The 24592-nt window shown below is 37.6% G+C and overlaps 1 protein-coding gene and 1 pseudogene across 1 annotated transcript; both read right to left on the reverse strand.

Annotated features, from left to right (window-relative positions):
• Positions 1-5306: 5306 nt before the first annotated feature.
• LOC102968502 (spindlin-2) lies at positions 5307-7176 on the reverse strand. The gene is made up of 2 exons (XM_042974558.1): positions 6925-7176; positions 5307-6203 (listed from the first exon to the last, which is right to left on the reverse strand). The coding sequence occupies exons 1-2, from the start codon at positions 7133-7135 to the stop codon at positions 5425-5427; spliced, it is 990 nt and encodes a 329-aa protein (XP_042830492.1). The 5' UTR covers positions 7136-7176; the 3' UTR covers positions 5307-5424.
• A 6417-nt stretch (positions 7177-13593) lies between these two features.
• On the reverse strand, positions 13594-14286 carry LOC102970166 (annotated as a pseudogene).
• Positions 14287-24592: the final 10306 nt, after the last annotated feature.

The raw sequence follows: 24592 nt of genomic DNA on the forward strand, positions 1-24592 counted from the left end.
GACGCACATATATAAAATTATGGATGAAAGTGGAATTATTACAACCAATCCCTCAGAAATACAAGTAATTATCAGGGAATACTGTCAAAAATTATATGCCAACAAACTGGACAACCTGGTAAAATGTACAATTTCCTAAGCACCCACACACTTCCAAAACTTGAACAGAAAGAAATAGAACACTTGAACAGACCCATAACCAGCGAAGATATTAAATCAGTTATCAAAAATCTCTGAACAAATAAGAGTCCATCACCAGTTGACTTCCCAGAGGAATTCTACCAGACATTTAAAGCAAAAAAATACCTATCCTTCTCAAGCTATTCCAAAAAATAGAAAGGGAAGGAAAACTTCCAGACTCATTCTATGAAGCCAGTTATTACTTTGATTCCTAAACCAGACAGAGACCCAGTAAAAAAAGAGACCTACAGGCCAATATCCCTGATGAATATGGTTGCAAAAATGCTCAATAAGATACTAGCAAATCGAATGCAACACCATATAAAAAGAATTATCCACCAGGATCCAGTGGGATTCATTCCTGGGGTGCAGGGCTGGTTCAACGTTCGCAAATCAATCAACGTGATACATTACATTAATAAAAGAAAAGATAAGAAGCATATGATCCTGTCAATTGATGCAGAAATGGCCTTTGACAAAATTCAGCATCCTTTCTTAATAAAACCCCCGAGAAAGTCGGGATAGAAGGAACATACTTAAACATCATAAAAACCATTTATGAAAACCACACAGCTAATGTCATCCTCAATGGGGAAAAACTGAGAGCTTTCTCCCTGAGATCAGGAACACGACAAGGATGTCCACTCTCACCACTGTTGTTTAACATAAGGTTGGAATTCCTACCATCAGAAATCAGACAACAAAAGGAAATCAAAGGCATCAAAATTGGCAAAGATGAAGTTAAGCTTTCCCTTTTTGCATATGACATGTTATTATACATGGAAAACCCGATAGAGTCCACCAAAGTCTGTTAGAACTGATACATGAACTCAGCAAAGTCTCAGGATACGAAATCAATGTACAGAAATCAGTTGTATTCTTATACACTAATAATGAAGCAACATTAAGACAAATGAAGAACCTGATCCCATTCACAATTGTACCAAGAAGCATAAATACCTAGGAATAAACCTAACCAAAGATGTAAAAGATCTGTATGCTGAAAACTATGGAAAGCTTATGAAGGTAATTGAAGAAGATATAAAGAAATGGAAAAACATTCCATACTCATGGATTGGAAGAATAAATATTGTTAAAATGTCAATACTACCCAAAGCTATCTACACATTCAATGCAATCCCAATCAAAATTGCACCAGCATTCTTCTCGAAGCTATAACAAGCAATTCTAAAATTTGTATGGAACCACAAACGGCCCCAAATATCCAGAATAATTTTGAAGAAGAAGACCAAAGCAGAAGGCATCACAAACCCAGACTTTAGCCTCTACTACAAAGCTGTAATCCTCAAACATTATGGTATTGGCACAAGAACAGACACATAGACCAATTGCATAGAATAGAAACCCCAGAAGTAGACCCACAAAAGTATGGCCAAGGAATTTTGACAAAGCAGGAAAGAATATCCAATGGAAAAAAGACAGTCTCTTGCTGGGAGAACTGAACAGAGACATGCAGAAGGATGAAACTAGCCCACTTTCTTACAGCATTCACAAAAACAAACTCATAATGGATAAGGGACCTGAATGGGAGACAGGAAGCCATCAAAACTCTAGAGGAGAAAGCAGGAAAAAACCTCTCTGAAATCAGCCACAGCAATTTCTTACTTGACACGTCTCCAAAGGTAAGGGAATTAATAGGAAAATTGAACTATTGGTACCTCATGAAGATAAAAAGCTTTTGCACAGCAAAGGAAACAATGAACAAAACTAAAAGGCAACCAGCGGAATGGGGAAAAATATTTGCAAATGACATATTGGACAAAGGGCTAGTATCCAAAATCTATAAAAAACTCACCAAACTCCACACCCAAAAAACAAATAATCCAGTGAAGAAATGGGCATAAAACATGAATAGACACTTCTCTAAAGAAGACATCCGGATGGCCAACAGGCACATGAAAAGATGCTCAACGTCGCTCCTCATCAGGGAAATACAAATCAAAACCACACTCAGATTTCACCTCACCCCAGTCAGAGTGGCTAAAATAAACAAATCAGGAGACTATAGATGCTGGCGAGGATGTGGAGAAACGGGAACCCTCTTGCGCTGTTGGTGAGAATGTAAACTGGTGCAGCCGCTCTGGAAAATAGTGTGGAGGTTCCTCAAAAAATTAAAAATAGATCTACCCTATGACCCAGCTACAGCACTGTTAGCAATTTACTCAAGGGATACAGGGGTGCTGATGCATAGGGGCACTTGTACCCCAATGTTTATAGCAGCACTTTCAACAATAGCCAAATTATGGAAAGGCCTAAATGTCCATCTACTGATGAACGGATAAAGATATTGTGGTTTGTGTACACAATGGAATACTACAAAACTGGAATGAAATCTGGCCTTTTGTAGCAACGTGGATGGAACTGGAGAGTGAGATGCTAAGTGAAAAAAGTCATACAGAGAAAAACACATACCATATATTTTCACTCTTATGTGGATCCTGAGAAGCTTAACAGAAGTCCATGGGAGAGAGGAAGAAAAAAAAAAAAGAGATTAGAGAGGGAGTGAGCCAAAACATAAGAGACTGTCAAAAACTGAGAACAAACTGAGGGTTGATGGGGGGTGGGAAGGAGGGGAGGATGGGTGATTGGTATTGAGGAGGGCACTCGTTGGGATGAAAACTGGGTGTTGTATGGAAATCAATTTGACAATAAATTTCACATTTAAAATAATGAGTATTTTATTTGTTTCTTTTGCTCATTACAATATCATAAATACCTGTGCCTAGAAGACTGCCTGGCAGAACGCCCACCTAAAGAAAGTATTCACAACATAAAGATAAAAGAATTGAATTCAAAGGCAATTGGAGTGAAATTAAGCCAAAAATAGGGCTAGGTATTTTCCCATGGATCTATCTACAAAACTATGAATTCAAATGTCTCCAGGGGACAACTCGGATTTTTATTAGAGTGAAGCAGGCCAACTAGGTGGATGCCCAAGCTGAAACAGCATTCAGAGCCTAGAATGGGCTGAGCCCTTCCTCAGACCCAGCTGCTCGTATCCTTGTTCGAATGTGGGTCCTCATCTTCAGTTTATTTTTTTAATGTACATCATAAATATGGACTTTTTAAATGTGAAATCTCCCAAATGTCTAAGTAGCTAATTTCAAAAGAGCACAGAAATTACCAGGATCAAACAAAACATTACAGCTGGCTAAAATTGGCCCATTTACGCGTTTGCTAGACTAAAATGTGTGATGTATAAAAGAAAACTGAAGCCTGCTATGGTGAGATGGGTTTACTTTGGTAATTCTTCAGGCAAATAACTTCAGGTCATGTTGGGTTACACCTGCTTTTGATTTCTGGAATCTCTCTGCCTCTCCCTCCATTTCCTATGCATGAAGGTAAGGAAGCCTAGGCAGTGGGATCACCTTAACTGTTTCTTTGAGGGCAGGGGTATATTTTAGTGGAGTGTAGGTTGGGGAAACCAGAGAAAAGGTTTTGAAGGGAACTTCCTCAGAAGTACTGGGAATGGCATGGGGGAGAAAAAGAGAAGGACACAGACCCATGTGTTAGGACACAGTATCTTGGAGGGATTTTATTGGGATTATTGCTCCCTCTCCCCACCAACACCACCCCTTTGTGTGGCATTATACAGTTGAGTATTTAGTTATACAAAATCACCGCTTGTAGCCCAATAGCTCCATGCCATTCATTTCACCTGGAAACAGAACCAAACAAACTTCCATCATAGCTTCCTTGTGTGCTTGGTGTGGGCAAGACTGGCCAAGGACTACCTGTGAAAGGTCAGCAGCCACCTTATTTGTAGGGGTATAGTCTTGAATGGGGCTTTTGGGGGCAGCAGACATCTACTTGGAGGATCACTGAGTGCTGCCACCTGTGGTTTCAGGAAGCTGCTGACAGAAATATGGACTGTCAAGTATTTCTCATGCCCTGGAGAGAAACATTAGGCTCAGTCCTCTGGTGCGCCTCTTGTGTAGGGAGGCAAGGCACAGTGCAGTAGGAGAAAGAAGAGTGACAGGATTGCTGTAACTCGGTTCTTCAAGGTTTTATTCTTCTGCATAAAATACTTTCCAAATGCTAGGTGGCACATCTTTTAAGTTCTGAGTGCCCCACCAATCCATTCCTCACAATAATTGTTTATCCTGCAGGAGCAATGAACCAGGACCTTCAGGTACAAGATTTACTGCACCTGGGTCCTCTGGGAAATGTGAGGAGGCAACCCACAGCCCCGTGTTTATGGGGTGCCATGTTAAGTGTGTATAGGCTGAGGGTTGGGCTTCTGCTGAGCAGTTGTGGCACAAAATCCCTGGAATAAGAAAAGCTTTTTAGGTATATAGTTCACTCCTGCTTAAGTCTTGACTCATCCCTGTCAAAATGCCATTCTAGGGAACTTCCAACCCATTTGGCTTCTTTGACAGCTGCCACATCCTCTCTGCACAGAATGAGGGAAGGCAATGTGGCTACTTCCAGAAGTACAACTTTTTCCTGGGCCTTCCCATGTCTCGTGGACCCCATTCCTCACACCTCCTTCTCTGTATTCTCACTTACTCTGGCAGTCTTTCTGCTTGGAATTCTGTCTTCCTCAGTGTTCCTCCCCTTATGGCTCCTTACTCATGCAGACCCTTTGAGTACCCTCCAGATTCCTGCCAAATACCTCTTCCCGCTCCCCCTCCCCCTTGCTCTAGACCTTGCGCTAAGTTACGTTGAGCCCCTCTCTACTCAAGGCATTCTGTTTGTTTTCCTCTAAGCCCCAAGATCTCATTCTCCGTTATTCTCCACCCCCTCCCAGTTGTGTGCCTCTCTCTATTAGGCCAGCCCTCCCCGAGGGAGTCTCTCCATTTCTGGCCCTGCCCCACCTCTTCCTAGGCAGTCACCTTCCCTTCTCCCTCCCTCTACAGCCCATCTCTAGTTCCTTCTCCTCCACCCTCTCTAGACCAGACCAGCTAAGTCCTATTCCATTTTTAGATGACTGATTATGATACTAGCTGAACTTTATTCACAGCCTGCATTTATAGCTGTCCCTTCCTTTCATGCCCCATCCACCAAACACACCCAATATTTTCAACATGACAAAGTCCTTACACACAGCATGTCATGTCCACATAAATTTGTATTTTTCAAAACAAAACAACAGTTATGCTGGCAAAGATGTTGAATTAACAGGGACCCTTAAGCTTTCAATACACTGAAAAGCAACATTATTTTGCATATCTACAAAGTATACATTTGTTCTCACAAATGTGGCAAAGTGTACCCTAACAGTTAGGACTTTTTCACCAAATCATAGACATAGATATGGAAATCATCATCAAACTTAATGAAATACACAGAGGGTTTGGCTTCCACTTGGTGAATGACCTTGCCTGTCCTTTTGGAGCCATCTTCTTTGGTATATTCCACATGTTTACCTATGAGGCCATCTATAACTCCTTCTGGCTCCCTCTCTGTTGGAGGAGACTCACTGGACTCTGGCATGATACGGAGGTCTCCTTCTCTGTAATCATCTAGAAGCTGGTACATGTATAAGACAGGATCCTTCTCATAGGTAATATAAAACCAGGCTTTCATGATAGGTGCTTGGGCTAAGACCATTCCCCTCCATTCATCTTTGGAACCATGCTCACCCTCAAACATATGTTCCACAGCTTTCCCAATTATGGTATTTGCAAGGCGCACATCTGTGACTCGAGAACATGGCACCTTATCAGGAAGGATTTTAAGCTTTAAAATCCTTTCATCTCTGTGAAGTTCCAGTCCATAGACACAGTCAATCCCATCATATTTGACCAGGTAAAGAGAGGGATTGATAGGCACCTGATCCAGAACGGTTCCTTTCCACTGCGTGATGGGCTCATTGCCTTCTTTCCATCCGTGTGAAATTCTGCAGCCCACTATGTTCCTTCGGAGCTGGGATGAAGGTCTGCCCCTCTGCTTCTTTTGACAGGTCTTTTTCTTCCTCATATTTGCAGATGCAATGTGGTGATCATCAGTTTCCCTGGTTTCCTGATCTGCAGCTGCCTTTTTGTGAAGGGTCTTCATGCCTGCAGGAGGAGGAAAGGGGCTAGGGAGAAATATTTGGTGTATTATAGTGTGAGATTTTTTTCCCTTTGTATCTCAAACTTCTTGGGCACCAGGTACATTCAGCCCAAATCATTCTAATGTGTCCAGCTGGAATACTGGATATCAAAAGACTATTGCATGTTTGTCTTCAGTGCCCTCCCTCCAGGCTTCTTTGGCTGTGCTGCAGCATTAGAGAGGCAGTGAATGTTGTGGTCCTGGTGGTTGAGGCCCCAGATAGAGGGAGCAGGCTCTTTTGCATAATGCCTGATCCTCTGTTGCCATCCTAGGACCCCCACACCAAACACGACTATTCACCATTTCTTAGCCTCCACCTCGTTGCTCCATTTCTACTAATGTCACTCCGCCTGCCCCCTGCCCATGGCCACCTATTCTTAATCCCTTTTGTCTCCCATCCTCATGCCTTCTGCCTGGTGTTCACCCCTCCTTCATGTCTCTTTCTGGTCATCCCCATTTTCCTGTTGAGCGCCTATAACAAACGTATTTTCATGCCTGGCTTCCTTTGTACATCATCCAGGTGCTCTTCAATTCCCCCAAACACACACACACACACACACACACACACACACACAGTCCCCAAATCACCCTTTTTACTCTCCCTCATAACTCATCAGAATACCGACCCCAATTTTCTTGCTGGACACCCACCAACCCAATCCTCCCGTTTTCTAGTCCAGTGCCCACCTCCCCACGTCCGGGGATCACGGGCCTCACGTGCCCAAATGGGACACCTTGCCGCGCTGCCTCCGCTGTGAACCTGAGGCAAAAGAGGATCAGCAGACGATGAGGTGAGTGCTTGCAGGAGCTGAGAGGGGAGGATCCGTAGGCAAGAAGTTATCTTGGAGCGCTTTGAGGAAGGCGGAGATGGAGACGGTGTCCCCAGCACTCGGCTCATGGGTTCTCAGTCTCACTGTTGGCGGCAGCAGCACTGCCACATCTGGCTCCCACCAGACACAGCCGCCGCCGCAGTCTCCTCCCTCTTCCCGTAGCGCAGCTTCCTGCCAGGAGAGAGGCCTCCCCTTCCTGCCAAACACCGCGCTCCCCCACCCCATCCCCAAGTCTCACAACCACCGCTGCCCTAGGCCTGGGAGGCTCTCCTTGGCTCCCAGCCCCGCCCCTTTCCAAAGCAAGGAGCCTCCGGGACCACAACCCCTCCCTCCCTTGGCACCCACTCTTCAGGTCGGGGAGGCTCCCAGTCTCCTCCCCACAGCCCACACCTCAGTGCCCTTGCCCCATCTGCTTTCTATCCTCCAGGAATCTGCCTTTTCTTTTCCCCATGCCCATCTAGAGTTATTATTTATATACAGAAACCTTCCTTTCCTGTCATTAAAAGCAATTTGAAGTAGGAGGAGAGAAAAGCACCTCAGTCTGCCATCTTGACCAAATCTCGAGATAATTACCAGACTTTACATCTTGAGGATTTTTTTCCTTCTTTTTTACTTTTTCCTCCCTTTTAAAATTCTTCCACTGATTGCAAAAGAATTGCATGCACAGTGTGGACATTGTGTAAAATTCAGAAAATTCATCTGAATAAAATAATCCACTTCTTATTCCCCAAGGCTTGCAGCAAAATATTAACACTTTATATCCTTCAGCCTTTTTCTAATCTCCTAGTAATCTGGGATTAGTTTGCCAAATCAGTCATTAAAAATTCTTTTTACAATCATTTTTTATGACATTTGAAAATACAGTATATATAGCAATACTAGAAATACTAAACACTCTCTGTTCAAAATTAACTTTACTTATTTTTATTGAAGCCTTTAAAAGTAGAAATAAGCTGTAATATAATATAATACATATGTTATATTATATAATTATATAATTATATAATTATATATGGTATATATTATATATATAATATAATAAAATATAATTCTCTTTTTTCTTTAGCCCAAATTCTATTCATTTCTCCCTCTCTAATGCTTACAATCATCATTCAATTTTTGTATATCCTAACGATCTTTAGATGTATATAGATTTAAATATACTATATATTATACTATACTATATATGGTATATACTATATATGGTATATAAGATATAAAATATATAATAAATATGGTATATACACTTGTGAATGGGTATTGTGCATTTTCTATATCTTATTTATTTATTATAATTTTTTTAATGTTTTTATTTTTGAGAGAGAGAGAGAGAGAGGGGAAGCAAGCAGAGGAAGCACAGAGACAAAGACACAGAAACCGAAGCAGGCTCCAGGCTCCAGGATCCTAGCTGTCAGCACAAAGCCTGAGTTGGATCTCCAACCCACAAACTGTGAGATCTGACCTGAGCTGAAGTCAGAAGCTTAACGGACTGAGCCACCCAGGGGTCCCGGCATCATATTTATTATTTTATTATTTTTTTAAATATGAAATTTATTGTCAACTTGGTTTCCATACAACACCCAGTGCTCATCCCAACAGGTGCCCTCCTCAATGCCCATCACCCACTTTCCCCTTCTTCCCACCCCCCATCAACCCTCAGTTTATTCTCAGTTTTTAAGAGTCTCATATTTATTTTTTAAATGTACTGTGGGGAGAAAAATAATAGTTCTCTTTCAATGGCTCACACCTGACATTTCTTGGAAATGGTTCTGGATCATTATAAACCAGGTGTATATACTATACAACTCATAAGATTTATGATGTCTCTATACTTTATAAAACTAACCAATCCTGCACTTAGTTACAACCTTATCTGGCACTTTTTTTTTTAATTATATAAATCCCCTCTGTAGATATTCAAGAAATATATTCTTTTTTTCTTAATGATTACACTGTCAGCAAGTCTCATATAAAACTCTGATATGTCTCATAATCTAACTTAGCTGAGCTTTATTTTAAACATAAGTTTTATCAAACATATGCTATTTTTCTGCAGCTTGTTTTGTTAATCAATATTTATTTTTTTTAATTCATGTTATATCTCTAACATTCTTTGTTACCTTTAAACTCTATCGCAGAATATACATGTATGATGATATATAAAAAATGCTTATAAAGTTTTCCAAAGTAGCTTTATTATTTTGCTTTCTTACCAGCATTGTACAGGAGTTCTATTTGCTCTGAATCCTCCTCAGCATTTGGTAATGTAAGTATTTTTATTTTAGCCACACTCATTGGTGTGCACTGACAAGTTGTGCTATGGTCTTAATTTGTATTTTCTTAATGATTAATGATGCTGAACATCTTTTCGTAAGCATATTTGTCATCTGCATAATTTCTTTGTTAAATTGTTTTTTCTGAACATTTGTCTTTTAAAAATAATTTATTTTTTAATGCTTATTTATTTTTTAATGTTTATTTTTGAGAGAGAAAGAGTGAGCATGAGCAGGGGAGGGGCAGAGAGAGGTGGGGACAGAGGATCCAAAGCAGTCTCTGTGCTAACAGCAGAGAACCAAACACAGGGCTTGATCCCATGAACCATGACCTGAGCCTAAGTTGGATGCTTAACTGACTGAGCCACCCAGGAGCCCTTAAAAAACTGGGTCTGGGTTTTCTTATTGTAGAGTTTTGAGGATTTTATATATGTGATTTGTAAATATTTTTTCTCCCTGTCTGTGGCTTGTACTTGCAGACTTTTTACTGTGTTCTTCACAAAACAAGTTTTTAATTGTGATAAAGTGCAATTTTTTTTTCTTTTATGGACTGCTTTGGTTCTATATCTAAAACTCTTTGTGAAACCAGTGTAGATTTTCTCTAATGCTTTCTCCTCTAAATTTTAGAGTTTTACACTTTACTTTAGGTCTATGACCCATTTTGAGTTAACTTTTGTTTAAGATATGAGGTATATGCTGAGATTTGTTTCTTTGCATATAGTTGCCTAGTTTTCTGATACCATTTGTTAAAGACTACCCTTTCTTCATTGAATTGCCTTTGCCCTTTGTCTAAAATCAGCTGACTACATTTTGACTCTATTTTGGCCCTTTCTGTGTTATTCCACTGAACAAGTTGTCTATTCACCAACTCCCACTATTTTTCCCCAAGCTTTATTGACACATGATTGACAAAAATATAGTATATGTTTAGGTTGTACCACATGATTTTTAAAAGGTGTGAAATGTGGTATTTTAATATACCTATACATGGTGAAAGAAATACTGCAATCAAGTCAGTTAATGCACTCATCACCTCACATAAATTATTTTTTATTTTTGGTGATAACCCACTTTCTTAATTACAAAGCTTTAGAATAAGTCTAGAAATTAGATAGTGTGAATTTTCCAATGTTATTCTGTTTTTTTTTTCTCTTTTAATATACTTACTTGGCTCTTCTATTAACTTTGACTTCATGTACAAATTTTATTTTATTTAATTTTTTAATGTTTATTTTTGAGGGAGAGATAGGGAGAGAGACAGAGTGAGTGGGGGGGGGCGGCGGGGGAGGGAGAGACACAGAATCCGAAGCAGGCTCCAGGCTCCTAGCTATCGGCACAGAGCCCAACATGGGGCTTGAACACATGAACTGTGAGATCATGACCTGAAGCGAAGTCAGACGCTTAACTGACTGAGCCATCCAGGCGCCCCAATCTCATGTACAAATTTTAGATTAAGCTTGTTGATATCTAAAAGAAAAACAAAACAAAACAAAACAAAACAAAAAAACTCTTGATAGATTTTTTTTTTCAGTCTGTAGATCAAACTGGGAAGTATTGATGTCCCAACATTATTAGTATTCTAATTAATCATCACGTGATATCTCTCCATTTACTTAGGTTTTTTATTTCTTTCATCAGTGTTTTGTATTTTTCTGAACACAGATTCCTTCACATATTTTGCTATATTTATTAAGTACTGAATTTTTTGGTGCTAATATGAATGTAATTTTCAAATAATCTCATATTCCATTTGCTTAATATCAGTATATACAAATGTCATTAACTGTTTTATATTGGCTCTACATCCTACAAAGTTGTTAAACTCATTTATTAATTTTAGGAGTTTTTTGGAAGATACTTTGAGATTTTATACATAGACAATCATTGTCTGTGAACAGAAAGAATTTTCTTTTAAAGTTTTATTTATTACAAGCATGTAGGCCTTTTTGAGGGGTCTTCTATAATCAATTTCCTTTTTTTCTCTTTTGGTTTTATTGCTATTTTTTATGTGAGTATAAAATATCTTAAATAACGTCTTGATATAATTATGGCTTTTAAGATAGCACTTCATAAAATGTACATTATATACATGTGAATTATGGCATTGGAAAGAATTTCAGAACTGTGGTGCTATCTCTATCTTCAGCCACTTTCCAGCTATATTCAGTTATAGTTGGAGCTGATGACAATGGAACAGTTAGAACTTTTCCTTCCGTCAAGGCAAAATCACCTGACTTAGGAAGCATAAGGTCCCTATAGAGACCCACCCTATGGTAAGAATTTGATCTCTCTTGGGCTATTTCCTCTTACTACTATCACCTAGCAGAACTACCATGAGATAAAGTTATAGGCATCCAGCTGTCAATCCAGAATCTTCTTCAAGAAACAAGGCAAGAAACGGGCCCCTGGGTGGCTCAGTTTGTTAAGCATCCAACTCTTGATTTCAGCTCAGGTCATGATCTCATGGTTTGATTTTGAACTCTGCATCAGGCTCTGTACTGGCAGCACGGAGCCTGTTTAGGATTGTCTCCCTCTCTCTGCCTCTCTCTCTCTCTCTCTCTTTCTCTCTTTCTCAAAATAAATACACTTAAAAAAGATAAACAAGGCAAGAATTTGGGGGATCCAAGAGCTCTCAAGCAGTATTTCTTGCTTCAGATTTTTTCTCTGCTTCTTTTATCACTATCATCATCATCGTCATCATCGTCATCATCATCATTTTCCTCATCCCCACCATCATTATTGCCTTTATTTCTTATCCCCACTTCTCTCTGTGTCTCTGCACTTTTCTTTTCTTTTCTTTTTTTTTCCTTTCTTTTCTTTTCTTTTCCCCCTCTCATTGGCCTGGTTTGGACTTCCAGTATGATGCTGAAATGTGGAGGTGAGAGGGGTCATTCTTGCTATTTTGAAAGATTCAGTCTTTCACCATTAAGTATGATGTTAGTTGTAGATTATTTATGGATGTCTTTTATCACATTAAGGAAGTTCCATTCCATTTGTTGTTCACTGAAAGTTTTTTTTTAATTGCAAATACATGTTTAATTTTGTCAAGTGCTTTTCCTCCACTTATTGAGATAATAATATAATTTTTATTTTCTTGTTTGTAAGGAGAATTGATTTCATTGATTCTTATAACAACTTTATTGAGATATAATACATATACTATAAAATTAACCTTTTAAAATCATACAATTCAGTGGCTGTTAGTATTTTACAATATTGGGCAACCATAACCACACTTGGTTTAAGAAAATTTCCATTTCCCCAAAAAGAAGCTTTGTGCCGATTTGCAGTCACTGCCTATTTCTCTACAGAGCCCAAAGACGTAGGCACCCACAAATCTATTTTCTGTGTCTATAGATTTGCATATTCTAATCAATTTATATAGATGAATCATACAATATATGATATTTTGTGTCTGGCTCCTTTCATTTAGCAAGATTTTTTCAAGGTTCATCCATTTTGCAGCCTGTATCACTTATCACTTAATTTATTTCCAAATAAATATCCATTGTATAGAAATCCCATACTATTTATTTATTTATTTATTTATTTATTTTTAACGTTTATTTATTTTTGAGACAGAAGAGACAGAGCATGAACAGGGGAGGGTCAGAGAGAGAGGGAGACACAGAATCCGAAACAGGCTCCAGGCTCTGAGCTGTCAGCACAGAGCCCCATGCGGGGCTCGAACTCACAGACCGTGAGATCATGACCTGAGCCGAAGTCGGATGCTTAACCGACTGAGCCACCCAGGCGCCCCATATTTATTTATTCATCAGTTGATAGACATTTGCGTTGTTTCTACCTTTTGGCTGTTGTGAATAGCATTGCTATGAATATTTGCATACCAGTATTTATGTAGATATAATGTGTTCATTTCTCTTGAATATACACCTGGGAGAGTCATATAGTAACCTAATGTTTAACATTTCAAGGAACTGCCACACTATTTTTCAAAGAGGTTGAACTATTGTTTATTCCCATCAGGAGTATGTGAGGGTCCCAATTTCCTCTATATACTAACACTTGTTATTGCTTATCATTTTATTAATGACTGATGATGTTTATCATTTTTTACTGCACTTACTGACTGCTAGTATATCTTCTTTGGAGAAACATCTATTCAAATAATTTGCCCATTTTTAATTATATTTTCCTTTTTTTGACATAAGATTTTTAATGTTCTCAACCTAAAAACCAACTGAGAAAGAGGCACTACTGATGTCTTCATTTTTGTCTCATTTTCAAAAAAGTCATTCCTGTGAACAATCAGATCCTGTCTGATGTTGTGGTCCTATCAGTTCCAGCTGTAACTGTTGAGCAGCTTCCCGTAAACCACCTTTGAGATTTTTTGCAGTTCTTCAGGGAGTACTTCACATCATAAATTATTAGAAATAAATAATTGAAGGATCTCAAAGAAGTCAAGTTCTTCTTCAGGCAAGTTAGAGTTGGTCAGGATTTTGATTAAATAGCCAAAATCATAACCACTGTGAAATTATAACCATTTGACCCCTTTGCAGAGGACCACTCCTGATGTCATAAGAAGTTCTGTGAAGTAATGGGTCTCAATTCCTTCCTCACGTTTTTAAAAATGGATGCCAGATGTTTTTAGTATCATTATAGAGTCCTGGGAATACATGTACTCCATCAAATTAAATTTAAAATTAAACTACCAAGTTGAAGTTGTTGGAGGGTATTCTCTTTGCTCATTCATAAATGTCAGTTCTAGCCAACTTATATTTAAGAAGTCTACATTACATTGCAATAGTTGGTACTGATAGTCAGCCTTACTCCTAAATTCTTGCAGCCACACCCAGAAAATCAGTATCCATAGCAACGTAATTATATTTTCAGATAACTGAATGAATTTTCTTCATCTCTTCATACAGGTTGCAAGCCCAAACTTCACAAATTATTTGGTTACGATCTAGAGTTACTGCTGGCATAGTGAGAGCAGAAAGTAGTCTAGATGTCAAGCATCAAAATGTTACACTTGATTGAAGATTTGTTTGTTTCATAAAACACTTTATTTTTTAATTTTTGTACTTTTGCCCTTGATCTGGCACTCCTCTTCTTCCTCCTCACCATAGAGACAACAACCATCTGTAGTGTAGGTGGCAGTAGCTGAGGCAGGAGCGGGTGCCCCAAAGACACTTCATGCCCAAGAATTGGGAAAGGGGGTGCTGGCCTACACAACACCATGCTGTATCCTTGCCTCTTGCACCCATATTTTTTTTCTTTATTTTATTTTTATTTAATTATTTTATGTATTTATTTAATATGCTTAAAATCAAGTTAGCTAACATACAGTGTTTACAGTGTGCTTTTTAATTCAGGGTAGATTCCCATGATTCATTGCTTACATACAACACCCAGTTTTCATCCCAACAAGTGCCCTCCTCAATATCTATCACCCATTTTCCCCTCTACCCCATCCCCCATCAACCCTCAGTTTGTACTCAGTTTTTAAGAGTCTTATGTTTTGGCTCCCTCCCTCTCTAACCTCTTTTTTTTTCTTCTTATCCCCCATGGACTTCTGTTAAGCTTCTCAGGATCCACATAAGAGTGAAAACATATGGTATCTGCTTTTCTCTCTATGACTTATTTCACTTAGCGTAACACTCTCCAGTTCCATCCACATTGCTACAAAAGGCGAGATTTCATTCTTTCCAATTGCCACATAGTATTCCATTGTGTATACAAACCACAATTTCTTTATCCATTCATCAGTTGATGGACATTTAGGCTCTTTCCATAATTTGGCTATTGCTGAAAGTGCTGCCATAAACATTGGGGTACAAGTGCCCCTATGCATCAGCACCCCTGTATCCCTTGAGTAAATTCCTAGCAGTGCTATTGCTGAGCCATAGGGTAGATCTATTTTTAATTTTCTGAGGAACCTCCACACTGCTTTCCAGAGCGGCTGCACCAGTTTACATTCCCACCAACAGTGCAAGAGGGTTCCCGTTTCTCCACATCCTCTCCAGCATCTATACTCTCCCGATTTGTTCATTTTAGCCACTCTGAGTGGCGTGAGGTGAAATCTGAGTGTGGTTTTGATTTGTATTTCCCTGATGAGGAGTGGTGTTTTCTTTTATTATTGAATTACAAGTATTCTATATATTCTGTACATAAGCCCCTTATCAGATACATGATTTGCAAATATGTTCCCTCATTTTTTTCTTTATTGATAGGTATTTTTGAACACAATTTTTAAAGTATTTTTAATGTTTATTTCATTTTTGAGAGAGAGAGAAGGGAAAGGGCAGAGAGAGAGGGACACACAGAATGTGAAGCAGGCTTCATGTGAGCTGAATGTGAGCTGTCACTACAGAGCCTGATGTGGGGCTCAATCTCAGGAACTGTGAGATCATGACCTGAGCTGAAGTCAGACGCTTAACCGACTGAGCCACCCAGGCCTTCTAAGGCAGAAAAATTTTAAATTCTGTGGAATTTTAATCTATTTTTTGTTGCTTGTGGTTTTTTAAAATATATATATATATATTTTTTTTAAATTACAGAGAGAGTGTGAGCAAGCAGAGGAGGGGCAGAAGGAGAAAGAGAGAGATAATTCCAAGCAGAATCCCATGCTAAGCATGGAGCCTGATATGGGGCTCTATCTCACAACCATGAGATCATGACTTGAACTGACATCAAGAGTTAACTGGCTTAACTGACTAAGCCACCCAGGCGCCCCACTTGTGTTTTTTTAATGAATTTTCTATCGTTTAATTCACTAGAGAAAAATGGAATCCCTAAAACAAAATTCTTCTCCCTTTGGCAAAATTAAATCTGAAAGAATTTATAGTCCACTTTTCTCACTGTCCTCATTTCTTATTTTGTTCACTCTCGTTAAGAATTGCTTCACTCACAGAGTTGCAATTTCTTTGTTCACAGCAGTGGCCTGGAACATTTTCCACTGAGATGGGTGAAGCTCCCTCAAACCCATCTATAATTGGGATAACCCAACCGACTTGTCTCACTGCTCTGGTTTTCTGAAGTTCATAATAATCAGGAGAACATACAAGTATGTCAATGGATCTTACACCCACAAAATGCAAACTAATGCCAATCCATGACATCAGCTTTTTTCCAACCAAAGTTATATCTCTAGATCTCAGCATTTGGTATAATCCAGACCACATTAGTGTTGGCAGTCAAATAACCTAGCATAGACTTAATGTTTTCTTGGGAAACAGGAGTAGGCGAAGGAAATAGTAGAGGGAAAATCAAAGAGGTGTTTCATATACTTCCTTTTCTATGAGACAATTGTTTTTATGAGATGATCACATTCCTTTTTACACCATTTTTTAATTTAAATTTAAGTTGGTTAACATACAGTATGTTTCAGGTATACAATTTAGTGATTCAACACTTACATACAATACCAGATGATCATCACACACAAAAAATGCCCTCTTTAATCTCCTTGTCCACCTCCTGTCAAGTAACAATGAATTTATTCTCTCTAGTTAGGAATCACTTTCTTGGTTTCCTTCTCTTTCCGCCCCACTATGTTCATTTGTTTTTTTTTCCTTAAATTCCACATATAAGTGGAATCATATGGTATTTGTCTTTCTCTGACTCACCTAGTTCTATTAGCATAATACTCTCTAGCCCTATTTACAGCAATGAAAATTGCAAGATTTCATTCTTTTATGGCTGAATAATATCCCATTACACACACACACACACACACACACACACACACACACACACACCACATTTTCTTTATTCATTCATCAGTAAGTGGACACTTGGGTTCTTTCTATAATTTGTTTAATAAAGATAATGCTGCTATAAACATCAGGGTGAATGTATCTCTTCAAATCAGTATTTTTATATACTTTGGATAAATACCCAGTAGCACAATTGCTGGATAATAGGGTAGTTCTCTTTTTAACTTTTTGAGGAATCTTCATGCTGTTTTCCAGAGTGGCTGCACCCATTTGCATTCCATCAACAGTGTAAGAGTGTTCCTCTTCCTCTGCATCCTTGCCAATACCTGTTGTTTCCTGTTGTTAATTTGAGCTATCCTTACCGGTGTGAGGTGATATCTCATTGTAGTTTTGACTTCCATTTCCCTGATTATGAGTGAAGTTTTAGCATTTTTCCATGTGTCTGTTGGCCAGCTGTATGTCTTCTTTGGAAAAGTTTCTATTCATGTCTTCTGCCCATTTTTAAATTGGATTATTGCTTTTTTGGGTGTTGCATTTTATAAGTTCTTTATATATTTTATGAAATTAAACCTTTATCAGATGTATCATTTGCACAAATCTTCTCTGGCTCCAAAGGTTGACTTTTAGTATTGTTGATTGTTTCCTTCACTTTGCAGAAGTTTTTTATCTTGATGAAGTACCAATTGTATATTTTTGCTTTTGTTTCCTTTGACTCCGGAGACATGTCTAGTAAGAAGTTCCTATGGTCAATGTCAAAGACGTTATGGCCTGTGATCTCCTCTAGGATTTTCTTATCTTTCATGCTTTCCTATCTCACATTTAGGTCTTTAACACATTATGAATTTATTTTTGTGTGAGAAAGTGGACCAGTTTTATAATTTTTCATGCTGCTGTTCAGTTTTATCACCACCATTTATTGAAGAGACTGTTTTTCCCCCATTGGATATTCTTTCTTTGTTGAACATTAATTGATCATGTGTAGAAAAGTTCACTTCTGGGTTTTTAAATATGTACCATGTATCTATGTGTCTATTTTTGTACCAGTATCATACTGTCTTGGTCACAACAGTTTTGTAATATTACTTGCAGTCTGAAATTGTGATGCTTCCAGCTTTCCTTTCCTTTCTCAAGATTGCTTTGGCTATTCAGGGTCTTTTGTGTATTCATACAAATTGTAAGATTGTTTGTTCTAGCTCTGTGAAAACTGCTGATATGTAGATTGCTTTGGGTAATATAAGCATTTTAACAATATTTGTTCTTCCAATCCATGGACATGGAATGTTTTTCCATTTCATTGTGTCATCTTCAATTTCTTTCAGCAGTGTTTTATGGTTTTATTCATACAGATATTTTACCTCTTTGGTTTAGTTTCTCTTTCTGTTGCTTCATTGTTAGTGCATATAAATGCAACAAATGTTGGTACCTTCATTTGGGTACCTGCAAATTTACTGAATTTGTCTATCAATTCTAGCAATTTTTTGGTGGAGTGTTTAGGGATTTCTGTATAGAGTATCATGTCATCTGCAAACAGTGAGAAGTAGAATTCGTCCTTGCTGATTTGTATTTCTTTTTCTTTGTGTTGTCTGATTGCTGTGGCTAGGACTTCCATTACTATGTTAAATAACAGTGGTGAGAGTGGACCGTCTCTCTCTTCTGACCTTAGAGGAAATTCTCTCAGTTTTCCATATTGACAACGATGTTAGCTGTGGAGTTTTTATACGTGGCCTTTATGATGTTGAGGTATGCTGTCTCTATTCCTACCTTGTTGAGATTTTTTACCATGAAAGGATGTTGTACATTGTCAAATGCTCTTTCTGCATCTATTAAAGGGTCACTTGGTTCTTATCATTTATTTTATTAACGTGGTGTATCACATTGGTTGTATTTGCAAACAGTGAACCACACTTGCATTCCAGGAATAACTACCATTTGATCATGGTGAATAATTCCTTTAATGTACTGTTGGATTCGACTTGTTAGAATCTTGGTGAGAATTTTTGCATCCAGGTTCATCAGGGATATAGGCCTGTAATTCTCCTTTTTAGTGGGGTCTTTGGTTTTGGAACCAAGGTAATGCTGGCCTTGTAAAATGAGTTTGGACGTTTTCTTTACATTTTTGTTTTTGAGAAAAATACCTATTATGTGGTTTTTTTTTTTTGTAAATTACTGATAGAATTCCCCTGTGAAGCCATGTGGCATTGGACTTTATTTATTGGGATATTTTTGTTTACAGACTTAATTTCCTTGCTGGTTATGGGTCTGTTCAAGTTTTCTATATATGCCTGTTTCAGTTTTGGTAGTTTGTATGTTTCTAGGAATTTACGCACTTCTTCCAGATTGTCCAATATGTTGGCATTTAGTTTTTCATAGTTTTCTTATAATTCTTTGTATTTCTATGGTATTGGTTGAGATCTCTCCTCTTTCAGGTGTGATTTTATTTATTTTGTCCTCACCCTTTTCTTTTTTATAAGTCTGGCCAGGGGGTTATCAATTTTATTAATCCTTTCAAAGAACCAGCTCTTAGTTTATTTTATCTATTCTACTGTTTTTTTTGTTGTTGTTGTTGTTTGTTTGTTTCTATATCATTTATTTCTTCCCCAATCCTTATTTTTTTCATTCTCCTTCCTTTAGGATTTCTTTGCTGATCCTTTCATATCTCTTTTAGGTATAAGGTTAGGTTGTGCATTTGAACCTTTCTTACTTCTTGATGTAGACCTGCATTGCTATATACTTTCCTCTTAGGACCACCTTTGCTTCATTGCAAAGGTTCTCACCTGTCATGTTTTCATTTTTATTTGGCCTATGTACTTTTTAAATCTCTTCCTAAATTTTTTGGTTAACCCATGAATTCTTTAGTAGGATATTCTTTAACCACCATGCATTTGTCATATTTCCAATTTTATTCTTGTGTTAGATTTCAAGTTTTATTCCATTTTGGTCTGAAAATATGCATGGTATGATCTCAATATTTTAGTACTTATGAGGGCTGATTCATAACCCAGTATGTGATCTATTCTGAAAATGTTCCATGTGCACTCTCAAAAATGTGTATTCATCATTATGATGAAATGTTCTGAATATATATTGGAAGTCCATATGGTTACTTGTGTCAATCAAAGCCATTGTATTCTTGATGATTTTCTGCTTAGATGATCTGTCCATTAATGTAAGTAGAGTGTTAAAGTTCCTTACTATTATTATCAATGAGTTTTTATGTTTGTTATTAATTGATTTATATATTTGGGTTCTTCCATGTCGGGGACATAAATATTTATAATTGTTAGTTCTTGTTGATAGACATTTTTAATACGATATAGTGCAGTTTAACTCTTGTTAGCCTTTGGTGTAAAATCTAGTTTATCTGATATAAGTATGGCTACTCCAGCTTTCTTTCGATGTCCATCAGTATGATAGATGGTTCTCCATCCCCTCACATTCAATCTGGCGGTGTGTTTAAATCTAAAATGAGTCTCTTGTAGACAGCATATACTTGGATATTGTTTTTCAATCCATTCTGATACCCTATGTCTTCTTGTTGGAGCATTTGTTCCATTTACATTTATAGTAATTGTTATTAGATACTAATTTAGTGTCAGTTTATTATCTACAAAAGCATTGTTTCTTCAGATTTTCTGTGTTCCTTTCTAGTTTTTCTCACTTGTGGTCTTTTCTTTCCACTCAAAGAATCCCCTTTAATATTTCTTGTAGAGGTGTTTTGTAGTCATGAAATCTTTAGTATTTTTTTTTTTGGTCTGGGAATTTTTTAATTTTTTTAAATTTTTTTCTATTTTTTTTACTAATGTCGTTTTATTTATTATTTTTTTGATATAATTTACTGTCAAACTGGTTTCCATACAACATCCAGTGCGCATCAAAACAGCTGCCCTCCTCAACGCCCATCACCCACTTTCCCCTCTCCCCTACACCCATCAACCCTCACTTTGTTCTCAGTATTTAAAAGTCTCTTATGGTTTGCCTCCTTTCCCCTCTCTAACTTTTTTTCACCCCCTTCCCATCCCCCATGGTGTTCTGTTAAGTTTCTCAGGATCCACATATGAGCAAAAACATATGGTATCTGTCTTTCTCTGTCTGACTTATTTCACTTAGCATAATACCCTCCAGTTCCATCCATGTTGCTACAAAAGGCCATATTCCATTCTTTCTCATTGCCAGGTAGTATTCTATTGTATATATAGAAACCACATCTTATTTATCCATTCATCAGTTGATGGACATTTAGGCTTTTTCCATAATTTGGCTATTGTTGAGAGTGCTGCTATAAACATTGGGGTAGAAGTGCCCCTGTACATCAACATTCCTGTATTCTTGGGAAAATTCCTAGCAGTGCTATTGCTGGGTAATAAGGTAGATCTATTTTTAATATTTGGAGGAACTTCCACACTGTTTTCCAGAGTGGATGCAACAGTTTGCATTCCCACCAACAATGCAAGAGGGTTCCCGTTTCTTCACATCCTCTCCAGCATCTATAGTCTCCGGATTTGTTCATTTTGGCCACTCTGCTGGTGTGAGGTGATATCTCAGTGTGGTTTTGATTTGTGTTTACTTGATGAGGAGTGATATTGAGAATCTTTTCATGTGCCTGTTGGCCACCTGGATGTCTTCTTTAGAGAAGTGTCTATTCATGTTTTCTGCCCATTTATTCACTGGATTTTTTTGTTTTTCAGGTGTGGAGTTTGGTGAGTTCTTTATAGATTTTGGATACTAGCCCTTTATCTGATATGTCATTTGCAAATATCTTTTCCCATTCCTTCTGTTGCCTTTTAGTTTTGTTGATTGTTTCCTTTGCAGTGCAGAAGCTTTTTATCTTCATGAGGTCCCAATAATTCATTTTTGTTTTTAATTTCCTTGCCTTTGTAGATGTGTCGAGTAAGAAATTGCTGCGGCTGAGGTTAGAGAGGTTTTTTCCTGCTTTTTCCTCTAGGTTTTGATGGTTTCCTCTTTCACATTCAGGTTCTTTATCCATTTTGAGTTATCTTTGTGAATGGTTTAAGAAAGTGGTCTAGTTTCATTCTTCTGCATGTTACTGTCCTTTTCTCCCAGCACCATTTGTTAAAGAGACTGTCTTTTCTCCATTGGATATTCTTTCCTGCTTTGTCAAAGATTCGTTGGTCATACTTTTGTGGGTCCAATTCTGGAGGCGCTATTCTATTCCATTGGTCTATGTGTCTGTTTTCATGTCAATACCATGCTGTCTTGATGATTACAGTTTTGTAGTAGAGGCTAAAGTCTGGTATTGTGATACCTCCTGCTTTGGTTTTCTTCTTCAATGTCACTTTGTCTATTTGGGGTCTTTTATGGTTCCATACAAATTTTAGGATTGCTTGTTCTAGCTTTGTGAAGAATGCTGGTGCAATTTTGATTGGGATTGCATTGAATGTGTAGATTGCTTTGGGTAGTATTGACATTTTAACAATATTTATTCTTCCAGTCTGTGAGCATGGAATTCTTTTCCATTTCTTTGTATCTTCTTCAATTTCCTTCTTAGGCTTTCTGTAGTTTTCAGCATACAGATCTTTCATATCTTTGGTTAGGTTTATTGCTAGGTATTTTATGTTTCTTGGTGCAATTGTGAATGGGATCAGTGTATTTATTTCTGTTTCTGTTGCTTCACTATTGGTGTATAAAAATGAAACTGATTTCTGTACATTAATTTTGTATCCTGCGACTTTGTTGAACTCATGTGTCAGTTTTAGCAAACTTTTGGTGGAGTCTGTCGGGTTTTCCATGTAGAGTATTATGTCATCTGCAAAAAGTTAAAGTTTAACTTCATCTTTGCCAATTTTGATGCTTTGATTTCATTTTCTTTGATTGCTGATGGTAGAACTTCCAACCTTATGTTAAACAACAGAGGTGAGAGTGGACATCTCTGTCGTGTTCCTGATCTCAGGGGGAAAGCTCTCAGTTTTTCCTCATTGATGATGATATTAGCTGTGGGCTTTTTATAAATGGCTTTAATGATGTTAGAATTCTATCCCGACTTTCTTGAGGGTTTTTATTAATAAAGGATGCTGTATTTTGTCAAATGTTTTTTTTCTGAATTGACTGACAGGATCAATGGTTCTTATATTTTCCTTCTTATTGTGATGTATCACATTGATTGATGTGCGAATATTGAACCAGCCCTGCAGCCCAGGAATGAATCCCTCTTGATCATGGTGGATAATACTTTTTATATGCTGTTGAATTTGATTTTTTAAAAATCTCTCCTTGTATTCTGAATGATAGCCTTTTTGGAAGTTGAACAGAGTATTCTTGGCTGCATATTTTTCTCATACAACACCTCGACTATATCTTCACACTCCCTTCCAGCTTGTCAAGTTTTTGCTGAAAGAAATGCAACTAGCCTTATGTATCTTCCCTTGTAGTTTAGGGACTTCTTTTGTAGGTCTTGCTGTTTTAGGATTTTTTATCAATATATTTTGCAAATTTAACTACCATATGTCTTGGTGTTTACCTGCTTTTTAAAATATTTCATGGGCATTCTCTGTGCCTTGTGCATTTGAATGTCCATTTCCTTTCTCTAATTAGAAAAGCTTTCAATAATAATTTGCTCAAATAAATCTTCTGCCCCTTTTTTCCTCTCTTCTGCTTCTGGGGCTCTTATGATATGACTGTTGTTATGTTTTATGGAGTCACTGATTTCCCTAAGTCTCTTTTCAAGTTACATAATTCTTCTCTTTTGTTCAGCTTTATTATTTTTTATTATTTCATCTTTTACATCACTTATTTTTTTCTTCTTCCATCTTTGTGGTCATTGCCTCCAGTAAGTTTTGAATCTGTTATTGCACTTCTCGTTTTGGCCTGACTAGTTTTTAGGTCTTTTATCTCTGTGGTAAGGGTTCCATTGAAGCCTTTCATTCTTTCCCAAGCCCAGCAAGTATCCTCATGATTGTTGCTTTATTTATTTTGTTTTTTTTCTTTATATTTTTAATTTAATTTTTTTTATTTTTTTAAGATTTACATTCAAATTAGTTAGGATATAGTGAAACAATGGTTTCAGGAATAGATTCCTTAATGCCCCTTGCCCATTTAGACGAACCCTCTCCCACAACTCCTCCAGCAACCCTCTGTTCTCCCTATTTAAAAGTGTCTTATGTTTTGTCCCTCTCCTGTTTTTATATTATTTTTGTTTCCCTTCCCTTATGTTCATGTGTTTTCTCAAAGTTCTCACATGAGTGAAGTCATATGATTTTAGCCTTTCTCTGACTGACTAATTACACTTAGCATAATACCCTCCAGTTCCATCCATGTAGTTGCAAATGGCAAGATTTCATTCTTTTCGATTGCCAAGTAATACTCATTTGTATATATATACCACATCTTCCTTACCCATTCGCCATCAATGGACATTTGGGCTCTTTCCATACTTTCACTATTGCTGATAGCGCTGCTATAAACATGGGGGTGCATGTGTCCCTTTGAAACAGCACACCTGTATATCGTGGATAAATGCCTAGTAGTGCAATTGCTGGGTCATAAGGTAGTTCTATTTTTAGCTTTTTGAAGAACCTCCATACTGTTTTTCAGAGTAGCTGCACCAGCTTGCATTCCC

The sequence above is a fragment of the Panthera tigris genome, chromosome X (assembly GCF_018350195.1).
Source record: "Panthera tigris isolate Pti1 chromosome X, P.tigris_Pti1_mat1.1, whole genome shotgun sequence".
In the NCBI taxonomy this organism is placed as follows: Eukaryota; Metazoa; Chordata; class Mammalia; order Carnivora; family Felidae; genus Panthera; species Panthera tigris.

Excerpts from the sequence above, each read along its gene's own strand:
- LOC102968502 (XM_042974558.1), bottom strand. The coding sequence starts at position 7,135 with ATGAGCCGAGTGCTGGGGACACCGTCTCCATCTCCGCCTTCCTCAAAG. Across the intron at positions 6,204-6,924 it reads TGATCCCCGGACGTGGGGAG|GCATGAAGACCCTTCACAAA; the intron begins GTGGGCACTGGA and ends CTCCTCCTGCAG.